Here is a 14,035-nt window from a genome sequence, read left to right as displayed (position 1 = left end):
ATTGCTTATCCTTACCAGATTCAACATATTCTAATGTTTCACATATTATTTTTATTTCTTAATATTTTTTTAAAGATGGGGTTTTACTCTGTTGCCCAGGCTGAAATGCAGTGGCGTGACCAGGATTTCGACCAGAAGTTTGACTGCAGCCTCAAACTCCTTATAACAAACAATCCTGCTGCCTTAGCCTCCCGAGTAGCTAGGACTATGGGCACATGCCACCAGATCTGGCATATTTTAAAATTTTTGTAGACATAGGGTCTCGCCATGTTGCCCAGGCTGATTCTGAACTCCTGTTCTCAAGCAATCCTCCTGCCTGGTCTTCCCAAACTGTTGGGCTTACAGGTGTGAGTCACTGAGCCCAGCTTGTATTCTTTTGATTAAAAAAAAAAATTCTGAATGTGATCCACCAAATTAATTTCACCATCCACTAATAGGTAGCAACCTGAATGAAAAATACTGTTATAAACTTTACACAAAACCAGAGATTATAAACATTTGCTTCCAAGGAGATGAGAGAGGCAAAAGGTACTTGTTTGCTCTGATGGGCCCTGTTTCCTTCAGTGCCAGGAAGAGTGGCTCTCAGACCTTTCTTCTGGCATCCCTCATGTATGCAGTGTTGGTTATTATTTTCAAGGCCTTGGTAACAAAATGCCCCTAGTGTGACCAGTCAGACTGACAGTCCATATCTGTAATATGGTGGTAAGTTTCCTTTGCATGTCTTTCTTTCTGGCATCTTAGACCTTTTACCTAGGAAATTTTCTTTTTGCTTGAAGTACATCATTAAGAATTTTCAGTGAAGGCAGATTCTTAAAGTTTTTGTTTTCCAGAAGAGATCTTGGAAAATATAAAAGGTTGGCAGTTATTTCTTTTAGTACATGAGACAGTATTACACCAATGCTGTTGAGAAGTCTATTGTGAGGCAATGTGTCTTCTTTCTCTGGCTGCTTTTGAGATTTCTCTGTCTTTTTTAGGGGCAGTTTTACTCTTATGTGACTAGAAGTAGATTTCTTCTTTTTTTTTAAATACTGCTTGAGATTTTATTGGGTTTTTGAATCTGTGGATAGATATCCTTCAACAGTTCTGAAAGATTTCCAGCCATTCTCTTCATATATTACCTGTGCTGTATTCTTGTCTCTCCTTTTAGAACTTCGATTAGTAAAAACATGTTTGATGTCTTTTCCCACTATTGTTTTTTGTTTCTCCCATGCTGAATTCTGTGTAATTTCTTTTGAACCATCTTGTAGTTTACATTTTTTTTTTTTTTTTTTTTGAGATAGGAGTTTTGCTCTTGTTGCTCGGGCTGGAGTGCAATGGCACCATCTCGGCTCACTGCAACCTCTGCCTCCTGGGTTCAAGCAGTTCTCCTACCTCAGCCTCCCAAGTAGCTGGGATTACAGGCATGCGCCACCACGCCCGGCTAATTTTTGTATTCTGAGTAGAGACGGGGTTTCACCATGTTGGCCAGGCTGGTCTCGAACTCCTGACCTCAGGTGATCTACCCTCCTCGGCCTGCCAAAGTGCTGGATTACAGGTGTGAGCCACCGCGCCAGGCCTTACATTCTCTCTCTTAAAGAGAGAATGTAAGGTATCTAAATCTGCTGCTAAACCATCATTGTTTTTAATTGTAATAAGGTCTCTTTTATGTACTCACATTGATAAGAGACAAGTAGGAAATAATCTTTAAAGGGCAAACTAATGTAAATGTGTTTTCCTGTCTGTTTACAGGACTTAGCAAATGCACATCTTAGAGTTCTGGGTTTCTAATGTGTATCTCCTCTATGAAATTCTTTAAAAATATCTGTTATTGGTATCCCTTAGGTTAGTCTCTTTTAGAACTTCTAAATCAATGGACCCTTAACTTACAGGAGCCACCTGGACGTTAGCAACATCTACATTAAACATGCTGAGCTTTTAAAAGAGGCCTGTTAGACATGCTGAGTATTTTGAGATAGTATCATTGTTGTATTGAAAACTATTGAAAACTTTAATTTTAAAATGCAAACGTTCTTAAAGTCCTGGTTAATTTTATAACTATAAAATTAGTTATAATTTTGAGATTTGTCTTGTTTTTTATATGGGGCAGTTTTACTCTTAGGTGACTAAAAGTAGATTTCTTCTTTTTTATAACTATATAATTAGGTTTACTTTTGTTAGAATAAATTAAAGACAGTGAATTTGTAATTTGAATAAGTACTAAAAATATACATGATGTATTCTTGTTTGGGCCCTTGTGACAAAAATACTATTGTGGCTATAGAAACCTATCCTATAGTTTGAAGAACTGAGATTACTGTCAGTATTGAGAACATTCCTCCTTCATCATTAGAAAGATTATTAAAAACCAGGTTCAAAGAAACTATCAATACTACTTATGAAGTATGTCTGTAAAAAAAATTAAGCCTGAATCTTATCAGGCCTCTAGACCAGGGGTTCTCAAGGTATGGGCCCCAGACCAGAAGTATCAGCAACAAATTGCTAAAAATGCAGAATCTTGGGTCAGAAATTGGGGACCAGCAATTGGAATTTTAGTAAGTATACCAGATGATTCAGATGCCTGCTCAATTTTGAGGATGACTCTTATCAGTTTAGTTATTAGGATTTACAGGGGATGGGGAACATGTTAAAGAGCACCAACTAGATAAGGTCAATCAGTCAAAAGTAAGATGTCTGGACATTCTGGGCCTCCTGATGTCTTAGAAAGCACACAATACCATCTATGATGTGTTTTTGTCCACCATCCCACCCAATTGCACCTGGATCTTCCTATTTATAGGCAATTGGAACAAGCTCAGTGTTACCCTGTAATGATTAAAACCCAAATATAGGACTGCTATAGCATAAACGACCACTTTCTTCAATTAATAAGTGGCACATTAAAAATATACTTATATATATAATTGTTATAGATAAAAAAACAACAAAATGGCCGGGCGTGGTGGCTCACACCTGTAATCCCAGCACTTTGGGAGGCCAAGGCAGGCAGATCACAAGGTCAGGAGATTGAGACCATCCTGGCCAACATGGTGAAACCTCGTCTCTACTAAAAATAGAAAAATTAGCTGGCGTGCATCTGTAGTCCCAGCTACTTGGGAGGCTGACACAGGAGAATCGCTTGAATCCGGGAGGCGGAGGTTGCAGTGAGCCATGATCGGACCACTGCACTCCAGCCAGGGTGACAGAGCAACACTACGTCTCAAACAAACAAAAACACAACGACAAAATAAAGCTTAAGGAACATCAACCAAATGCAATATATGAGCCCTATTTAGGATACTATAAAAAGACATTCACAATAACACAGGCAAAATGAACATAAACTAGGTATAGGTGACAGAGAAATCCAATAAACATTGAATTATTCACTGGGGAAAGAAATGATGTGTGGGATTTAAGTCTCTAACTCTCCCCTATTTACGCCAAAAGATTGTCCATGAGTTGAAAACTGTTAGAGATGGGTGACAACTCAAGAGAGATTATAGCGTCTTCCTTGTGCTTGTAAATGTCAAAAATAAAAGAAATTTAAAACTAAAACAAAAACGAAACCATAATTCTTAAGATGCAGCTTGAATTCAGTTAACTATAGCAGTTGTATATGAAGCATTTCAAAGAAGTTAATGACATCACAGTATTAAATCCATCTGACATGGAAACCAACTCTAACTACATCATAGTTGTTTTTTTTTTTTTTTTTTTTTTGAGATGGAGTCTCGCTCTGCCGTCAGGCTGGAGTACAGTGGCGTGACAGATCACTGCAACCTCCGCCTCGTGAGTTCAAGCGACTCTCCTGCCTCAGCCTCCTGAGTAGCTGGGACTTCACAGGCGCATGCCACCACGTCCAGCTAATTTTTGTATTTTTAGTAGAGACGAGATTTCACCATGTTGGCCAGGATGGTCTCAGTATCTTGATCTTGTGATCCGCCTGCCTCGGCCTCCCAAAGTGGTGGGATTATAGGCATGAACCACCGGCGCCTAGCCTATGGCACAGTTTTAAAACTGCATTTGCCTAGAAAGTGGACTGCTGTATATAGACCAAGTGTTGGGCTATATGACTCCATTGTCTTAGGCTATTTGGGGTTGGAGGAAGGAAGAGGGGTGAAGTAGAAAAGGAACAAACTAATAAATGTTTTTTAAAAAGTAGAATTTAAAACAAAACCACGTTCAGCTGAACACCAGAACTCAACACCAGGATAAAAATCCAATTTTCAAAGAGCTAGAAGATCAAGCTAAGCACTTATTGTATTTTGCTGAACGTTAAAATTATATAAATGTACTACAGTTGCCTCAAGATGTTAAAAAGTCAGCTTTTCAAATCTAGTCACGGCCTACTCATATGACAGACCCAATTCAAATGAGCAAAATTGAAAAGTTACACATACAGACAACTTCTCAACCACCAGGCTGTTTAGTTTAAGTTAGAAGTCAGAAGTTCTGAGACTCTCCTTTTACCCACCTTGAGCAACCGCAGCAAGTTTTCCCTTTTCTTCAGGGCTGAGCTGCAACATCGTATTTATAACAGGAAGAAGTCTCTCTCTTTCACTACCTGGCTCCAAGAAAATGAACTGCAGCAAGACGTTCTTCAAGTGTTCCACGTTAGCTGCAGGCTTCTCTCGCTCTTGATTCCTTTCCAATCTTCTTATTTCACTTTTGAGAAGCTGGTGGTAGAGAAATGAGTTAAAAATGGGCTTTAGGAGCTTCTGATTAAATATGGCAGACTGAACTCATGTATTTTTCTTCTCTTCCCCCCAAATTTCCCCCTTCCCTCCATATGGCAATAAAGGAAGGAATTCAGTTAACTACAGCAGCTGCATGTGAAGCATTTCAAAGGAGTTTATGACATCACCGTATAAAATCCATTTGACACGAAAACCGGAACTCCAACTATGAGACAGTTTCAAAGCTGCATTTGCCTAGAAAGTGGATTGCTGCATATGAACCAAGTGTTGGGCTATATGACTCCATTGTCCTAAGCTATTTGGGGTTGGAAGGAAGAGGGGTGAAGTAGAAAAGCAACAAGCTAATACAAGAGGAGAAAAAGTAGATGAGACACATCAAGAAATTCTCACGAGAAACAGATGAAGAGGTGGAAATGAGTCAGTCCAGCAGCTTACCAAGTATCACTGACAAGAGGAGAGGATGCATCCTGTGTAAATACTGGAGTTCTTGTCTCAGAAGCACAGGGTATCATGGAAATGGAGGTGAAAGCTGGGGAACTGATGGAACGTCTCCATGAGGAGCAACTAACTGGAGCCATGGGTTGGTACCAACATGTTCCCTCTGCCTTCTACTTTCGATAGAAACTAAGCCAGTATGGCATGGGGCTCTGAAAATGGGCTGAGGGGAACATCGGTAGCCTCCACTAACCCTCTGCCCCTACGCTGTTCCTAAAGTCCCAGGCAGTTAAGACGTCCACAGTGAACGGCACTTAATCAAAAGTTCAGACACAGTGAAAATTCAGGAATATAAGACAATGTAAAACACTATCAGAGAAATGAGGCAAAGAACGATATAAAAAAGGTAATATCATGTTCAAGTCTTTGAGGAAGATTTCCAGGTTGAAACCAAGCCATAGCTTTTAGTATATTTTCATTTTAGGTTAGGCAAGAAAGTTAGCGAACTTTGTCCTCAAACCTAGGACCATTTAAAAAAGTGACAATAAAGAAGACGAAGAAATCATGAAGACAGTATAAATTTATGAAAATATAACATTTGGCCAGGCGTGGTGGCTCATGCCTGTAATCCCAACACTTTGGGAGGCTGAGGCAGGCAGATCACGAGGTCAGGAGATTCAGACCGTCCTGGCCAACATGGTGAAACCGTGTCTCTAGTAATAAAAAAAATTAGCCGGGCATGGTGGTGCGTGCCTGCAGTCCCCGCTACTCGGGAGGCTGAGGCAGGGGAATCGCTTGAACCTGGGAGGCGGAGATTGCAGTGAGCTGAGATTGCACCACAGCACTCCAAACCTGGTGACAGAGCGAGACTGTCTCAAAAAAAAAAAAGAAAACATAACATTTAAATAAGTCATTTAGGTTTACTGGGCTAGTTAGTGATTTGTTAGCTATGATAATGTTTTTATTAGTGGGAAAATGTTATTTTATAGAGATGCATACTGAAGTATTTAATGGTGGAATGTCATGATATATACAATTTACTGAAAATAACTGAATTCGGCTTTAAAATAATCTGACAAGGATAGCTAGTGGCCTTGCACAGTGGCAGGACAGATCTATTAGGAGCAGCAAAGTACAGGGGAAAAGCATGTACTTTTCAGACAGCTGTGAGTTTGAATTTTGTTCCACCATTTACCAGCTTCAATTTTTCTCTCAACCAGTGATGAGATTAAAGAATGTATGTAGAGCCCAGGGCCTGGGTCATAAGAACTCCTCAATAAGCAGTATGACTATATTCTGAGGGGTGATTTATCAGTGAGCCAGGGTGGAAATACCTCATTTGAGTAATCCTCAACTGTTCTGCAACATTCCTAGATGTTTCTGGTGTCTACTTTAAACAGGAAAAACTTCCCATGCCACTTTGCCATCTCCACCTGACAACTGTTTAGTAGTTCAGTACTATAAATATCAGTTGAATAATTTAAATTCACTGGTTATCTTTAGAATTCAAAGACTCACACCCATTTTTTATTTAAGCATATGTGAACAATGATTTGTGAACATCTCTCTAGTTTCTAAATCTATTAGGGTTTCTTAGGAAAAGTAGGAATTAAGAAATAATCTTTATGTAATAGGTGTAAAAGAAGTATTTTGGCTGGATGCGGTGGCTCACACCTGTAATACCCGCACTTTGGGAGGCCAAGGCAGGTGGATCACGAGGTCAGGAGATCGAGACCATCCTGGCTAACATGGTAAACCCTGTCTCTACTAAAAATACAAAGAAATTAGCCAGGCATGTTGGCGGGCACCTGTAGGCCCAGCTACTCGGGAGGCTGAGGCAGGAGAATGGCGTGAACCTGGGAGGTGGAGCTTGCAGTGAGCCGAGATCGTGCCACTGCACTCCAGCCTGGGTGACAGAGCAAGACTGTCTAAAAAAAAAAAAAAAAAAAAAAAAAAAAAAAAAAAGGCAATATTTCTCACCATCGGGAATCTAATATAAAGATCAAGACGTTATAGATGCATCTGCAATGTGAATTTTTAAACTTGGGTGCATGTGTATGGAGGGTCCAGAAAACCAAACTGGCGGTTTTCACAGTGGCCAGGTTTTCTGATCTCACCTTAATTTGCTCCATAAGGACTGCATTGGCTGCCTCTGTTTCCCGAAGCAGGCCGTTTAAGTGATCTGCACTTTTTGTGATGGAACTGAGCTTCTGAACCAATTCTTCTTTGGTAAATTCAGCATGCCATAATGGAGGTTCTGCAAGATGTTGTTCCAAGAATTAATTTTCAAAATCATACATTACAGATGAAGATTCTAAATAAGAAAAATCTAAATATAAATATCTTACTATGTGATATTTTATAGGTCTGCTTTCTTTGCCATTCATCTATTCAGCATACCTCAATCAACAGATTATATGTTGTAGGTGACACAAATAAAACAGTATCTCTGTTGTAAAGCATGTCATCTAACTGAATAAAGCCCTATGAGTCCCAGTTCTGAAATTTGTCAGAATTGTGTTTATAGACAGTTTTATTACACATCTTCTTCCCATCTATTAATATTCCAAGATTTTATGTCATTTCACGTATAAGGAAAGCATTAACATTTACTGGTCACGTATCATGTTCCCTCATAAGAATCTTCTATCAGGCGGGGTAGGTATCATTATTCAAACTTTACAGACGATGAAACAGGCTCACAGTTGACAGGTAATTTTTTCAGAAATCACAAAGTCAAATTGGCTTCTGGAGTCTGCTGCTCTATCATGATGCCTCCATGTCACCACTATTAACTTTGCCTGAAGGAACCATGACTTGCAGTTTCTACCCCACGTGGTCAGTGACCATGAATACAAATGACCCTTACTCCAGGTGATTCTGAAGTTTCAGGAAGATGACAGATTCCCCCTAAATTTTGAACAGTAATATTAATTACAAGTAATAAAATATACCAAAACATCACTACAAAAATTTAGCATTACTTCATCAAGAGGAATAAACTGAAACTGTCAGTTTCTTGGAAGGGTGAGAGGATAGTTTATCCTGCTGTCTAATACCCACCACCTATTTGTGACTATAAACTTCCCACCACTTATTTATGGTTCAAGCCTAGGGCAAGAGCTAGCATTTTATTTTTAAAAAGATTTGTTTAATAATTTTTCCATTTGGACAGTGTGATGGTTAATACTGGGTGTCAACTTGATTGGATTAAAGGATGCAAAGTATTAATCCTGAGTGTTGTCTGTGAGGGTGTTGCCAAAGGAGATTAACATTTGAGTCAGTGGGCTGGGGAAGGCAGACCCACCCTTAATCTGGTAGGTGCCATCTAATCAGCTGCCAGCGAATATAAAGCAGGCAGAAAAACCTGAAAAGGCGAGACTGGCCTAGCCTCCCAACCTACATCTTTCTCCTGTGCTGGATGCTTCCTGCCCTTGAACATCACACTCCTAGTTCTTCAGTTTTGGAACTTGGACTGGCTCTCGTTGCTCCTCAGTCTGCAGATGGCCTAGTGATCGTGTAAGGTAATACTTAATAAGCATCCATCCATCCAACCATCCAATTAGCCCTGTCCCTCTAGAGAACCCTAATACAAACAGGTAGTGGAATATTGAAAGAAATTTCATTGGAGCAGCCCAAAAAAGCATATGTACCTCAGAGTAATAGTAATTAAATAAGACTGTGAAATCAAAGAAGAAGAACATATTTAGACAGAGTAACAGACCAAGTTTAGTTTCGGGAGAATTAAGCAGCTGCTCTAAAGACTGTGTGTATGTGCTGGCGGAAGACACAGACTCCGTATCAGTTGTCTCCGTGCCTTCTCCCTCTTCCTGGGTTACAGTGTGCATGTCTAGAAGCGGGAGGTCTGTGTTCTCCTTTCTCGAAGGTTCTTCAAAGATTGTTGAGAGGAAACTGGGCCTATTAGATTTTTTTTAAAGGTTAAGTGTGAGATTGTTCAAAATCTATTGATTCGGCCTTACAGAGATACACAATAAAATGAAAATATCAAATGATAAGAGTAGAGGAATTAAGTAACTATAAGATAAGTGAAAGGTGTATGAAGAATTGCTAAAACATTTCTTAAAATTTAGTCATCAAGGCCGGGCGTGGTGGCTCAAATCTGTAATCCTAGCAGTTTGGGAGGCTAAGGTGGGTGGATCACGAGGTCAGCAAGTTCAAGACCAGCCTGGCCAAGATGGTGAAACCCTATCTCTACTAAAAATACAAAAATTAGCCAGGCATGGTGGCAGGTGCCTGTAATCCCAGCTGCTGGGAAGGCTGAGGCAGAGAATTGCTGGAAACCAGGAGGCGGAGGTTGCAGTGAGCCAAGATCACGCCACCGCACTCCAGCCTGGCGACAGAGTGAGACGCCAGCTCAAAACAACAACAACAACAACAAAAAACTTAGTCATCAAACTTTTAACTACGTTAGTCATTTTAATAGAAGCTATAAATTAATTGCTACTAGCTAAGATAAACTGTTAGATAACACAGCTCATAATATAGTACTACTTATTTTTTATTAATTTAGAGTAGAGGGCCAAACTACTGTTAAATACTGGCCAAAATTAAAAGACTAGATTCTAGCAATTTTTCAGGATTAGGTATTTCAGATTGCTGCATACTTCTTGAAACACACTTGCTGAAATCTGCTTGGTAGACATCCTCAATCACTGCCCTTATACCTTTACCTCTGCAGCTTCTTAATTGTTGCTGCTCACACCTACAGTGCTCATACAGTTAAGAGCGCCCAGAATCCAGGGCACGGAACTAATCAATTACATTGTCTAGCAAGACTTTCCTGTTTGCTGATAAACTGTAAAGTGTTATTTTTTCTGAGACAGGGTCTCACTCTGTCACACAGGTTGGAGTGCAGTGGCACGATCTTGGCTCACAGCAACCTCTGCCTCCCAGGCTCAAGCCATCCTCCCACCTCAGCCCCATAAGTAGCTGGGACTTCCGGGTGCATGCCATCCCGCCCAGGTAATTTTTGTATTTTTAATAGAGATGGGATTTCACCATGTTGTTCAGACTGGTCTCAAACTCGTGGCCTCATGTGATCCACCCGCCTTGGCCTCCCAAAGTGCTGAGATTGCAGGGGTGAGACACCACGCCTGGTCTAAACTGTAAAGTTTATCAGGCCCTTTGACATGTATTGGTTTATTGACTCCCAAAAATCTGAAGTTCAGAGAAATTTAATGACTTTGCCCAAGGTCTCATAACTGAGTTAGAAACCAGAATTGTAATCTAGATTTTTAAACTTCAGATTTCATTTATTTTGCATTTCATTAAATTGCCTTAGTCCTGACTGCCCTTTCTGAAGCATTTTCCTGGGTTTCTGGTAAGCTGACTGCTTATTCCACTGCTGATTGCTAGGTTACAATCTCTTGTGCGACCTTTGCCCTGGCTGATTACTTCCTTTGTTGATTCTTTGGCATATGTTAAATTCGTCTGAAGTTGCTTTTTTACCCTAATAAGTGACCGATAGCTGCTAATGCTCCAGTGACAATATTTCCCATGGGAAACCAAAACACCATCAACTTGCTACTAAAATACTGCATCATCATGGCTGACATTTTTCCATTTCTTCCTGGAAGCAGAATGGAAGATACTGGGTACGGCTGAACTAAAACTCCAACTAATTGTAAATGTGAAAGCAAAGAAGCTATATTGGTTATGCAGTTCTACACATTCAGTGCCGCTTGAGTGTTTCTAAGTTCCTTGCTCTAGCTAATGTTTCTATTTAAAAAGTAGACAAATTTGATGACTAACGACGGAGAACACGAAACAAATCTGGTGAATACCAGAATTAAGACATGTGTCAGCCAGGCACAGTGACTCATGCCTGTAATCCCAGCACTTTGGGAGGCCGAGGCGGGTGGATCACGAGGTCAGGAGACCGAGACTATCTGAGGGAGAATCTTCAGGTTTTTTCTTCTCTTTTGCTGTAACACCAGTCAAAAAAATTGACAAAGATAAGGTATTAAGTATTGACGTTAATACTCTACCTGAAAATAAAAACCATGGAACCTATCTATAGGTTAAAACAGCATACTGATAAAAAACACATACACTTTGATGCAGAGATGTACGATAATCATGAATTAGAATTAGCATCCTGATTTAGTGTTCTACCAAAAACCCTAAGTGAACACAGAATCTATTTAAAACCAAAGAAAACAAAAAAAATCTTGTGTTTACTTAGTAGTCATTGAAAAGAATTACTACAAATTTCTAGAATTTAAAAAGGTTAAAAATTTTAAAGTGTTGCCTAACTATACTTAGCATACAATAGTTTACCAAAATATCCATGCATTTGCAGCAATTGAAAAAAATCTTAAAACATAAGCAAGTATTAGTATACATATGAAACTAATCCAAAGCCAACTGTGATTAGTTCCTGTAAGGAAAGTTAACAATTGCCAAGAATGGAAGGTGACTAGAGTTGCGTCTAGTTTGCCTGTGTTCAAGCATGATACTAGATAAAATTAAATAAAAACTGTTACTCTATGGGTAGCTAACACTATAAAATCTAAGACCATTCATATGGCTGAAAACAACCTATCCCCAGCCACCATCAATGCAAAGGGCAAAAAATTAGAAACAGAAAAAACTTCTATATGCAACCTGTTCTGATCTATTAATGTAAAGAAGAACTTCTGGCTAAAGGAGTTTAATAAAGTAAGCCAGTTATGAAGCATGCCATGTATATCAACTGGTGACAGGGAAACATTCTGAGAGCTATGGTGTCCAATATGGTAGCCTAGCCACATTCTATTAAAACCTCACAAGGTGGCTAGTCCACATCAAGACATGCTAACAGTAAGTGTAAACACACACACTGGATTTTGAAGACTTGGTGAAAAACAATAATGTAAAATATCATTAATTTTTATATTAATTAGAAGTTAAAATGATATTTTGGACATAATGAGTTAAATCAAATCTATCGATAAAGTTACTTTCATCTGTTTCCCTTTTTAACTGTTTCTTTTTATTCTTTTTAATATGGCTACTAGAAAATTTATTTATTTATGTATTTATTTGAGATGCGGTCTTCCTTTGTCACCCAGAGCTGGACTGCAGTGATGTGATCATAGTTCACTGAAGCCTGGAACTTGTGGGCTCAAGTGATCCCTCTGCCTCAGACTCCCAAGTAACTGGGATTATAGCCACAAGCCATTGCACCAAATGACAATTTTAAATTACATACACAGGTTATATTTTCTTTCTATTGGATGACACTGCTCTGCAGAACCAGTGCCCTTCCTTTTACAATGTGAAATTTGTCCCTCTCCTTCATTATAAACAAAAACTTAGTATCATTTCCTAGCTAGGAGAAATAACAGTACACCGTAAGATACAGATTCTTGTTCCACTTCTGCTATTACTCAGTAAAGACCCCCTGGGTAAATCAGATAGCCTCTCTTGGCCTCAGTTTACTCATGTCTAAAGTCTTCATTTCTAAGGTCCCTTGGGACAATGACATTATCAGATTCAAAACAGAATAAGGCTCTATGTTCTACAGTAGTGTATAGGCACATTCGTTCTTAGGTCAGGGATTCCTAACCTAGAGCTCACAGAAACTGTACGCAAGTATACACCCACTTTTAAGTTAACACTTTTCACATTTCTCAAAGACCGTATCTTTAAAATAAAAGATTAAGAGCTACCTTAGCTGGTAATAAAACTGGTATACTTAAAAAAAAATCAGAGATTGTTACTTTATCATTGTACTTGTTTGGCATGGCTAAGATGTGTTACTGGTCACTAAGGGTGAGATTTCACTTCCCTAACCTGTTCTTGAAGGCCTTCAACAGATCCCACTTCTTGTTCCACTCTAGAAGCCACACTTCTAAAAATGATCTGTGCAACATATATAATGTGCAAGCTGTAGAATGCTGGCTGTTAAAAATGGGGTCCATTTTCAAATACAGCATTTTTCTAAACCATGCACAAAAAAACAGCCCTACAGGGACACTCTTCCATACTGTATACATGCCGTTGCCACTACATGTGAATACTGGCAGACGTTAGTGGCTAAAGATAAACATTAGATAAAACATAGGTCTTCATTGAGCAGACCTGAAATAGCAGAGCAATGAAGTACATTACAAATCAGCATCCCAGTACATTTTAAAAAACAAACCAACAAGGGTGTCATGCCACCAGTCAAAAGGTACTTTGCTTAAACTGGCATTCTTTCACATGCATGTTGTAGTGGTAAGTACTTCATTTCATACAGCCACAGTTATGAATACTTTGCTAAGGGCTACCAGCTGCTAAAAACTGCTGTTATCTCATACTGAGAATGCTAGTTCTATACCTTTGCTCTCAGGCTGTGAGGAAGGGGTGCTAGTCCAAAAGGCCATGGGATTAGATTTAAAAAGGCTAAAATTAAATCCTAGAAAATAAAGAATATTTCATTTTTTAACATTTTAGGAAACAAAATGAATATGCTTTTAAAACATAAAAAGCCAGAATCCCTCAATTTATACCACCAATCTGACTGTCTTACATATTCATTTATCCCTGTAGTTTCATTCTTTGCTCATTTAATACATGAGCAAGACTGACATACAACACATAAAATGAGAACATCTCAATATCATGTTTTTCTTTGTTTTTTTTTTTTTTTTTTTTTTTTTTTTTTTTTTTGGAGACAAAGTCTCAGTCACTCAGGCTGGAGTGCAGTGCCATGATTTCAGCTCACTGCTACCTCCATCTCCTGTGCTCAAGCAATCCTCCTGCCTCAACCTCCTGAGTAGCTGCTAATTATAGGCATGCACCACCATGCCCGGCTCATTTTTGTATTTTCAGTAGAAACAGGGTTTCACCATGTTGGCCAGGCTGGTCTCGAACTCCTGAGCTCAAGTGATCTGCCCACCTCAACCTCCCAAAGTGCTGGCATTCTAGGAGTGAGC

The 14,035-nt window shown here is 39.2% G+C and overlaps 1 protein-coding gene across 19 annotated transcripts in view; it reads right to left on the bottom strand.

Moving 5' to 3' along the window:
• RGPD8 (RANBP2 like and GRIP domain containing 8) overlaps positions 1 to 14,035 on the bottom strand; it is a 59,055-nt gene that overhangs the window by 6,816 nt on the left and 38,204 nt on the right. For 14 of the 19 annotated variants that reach the window (XM_054678167.1, XM_054678165.2, XM_063789414.1 and 11 more), the window contains 2 exons: positions 7,229 to 7,368; positions 4,454 to 4,655 (listed from right to left, as the gene is read on the bottom strand). In XM_054678167.1, the coding sequence (XP_054534142.1) occupies positions 4,454 to 4,655; positions 7,229 to 7,368 (342 nt within the window). The other 5 variants (XM_054678168.2, XM_024354490.3, XM_054678169.2 and 2 more) reach the window with 5 other exon arrangements.

The sequence above is a fragment of the Pan troglodytes genome, chromosome 12 (assembly GCF_028858775.2).
Source record: "Pan troglodytes isolate AG18354 chromosome 12, NHGRI_mPanTro3-v2.0_pri, whole genome shotgun sequence".
NCBI classification, from domain to species: domain Eukaryota; kingdom Metazoa; phylum Chordata; class Mammalia; order Primates; family Hominidae; genus Pan; species Pan troglodytes.
This window is presented reverse-complemented; position numbering and strand designations above follow the sequence as displayed.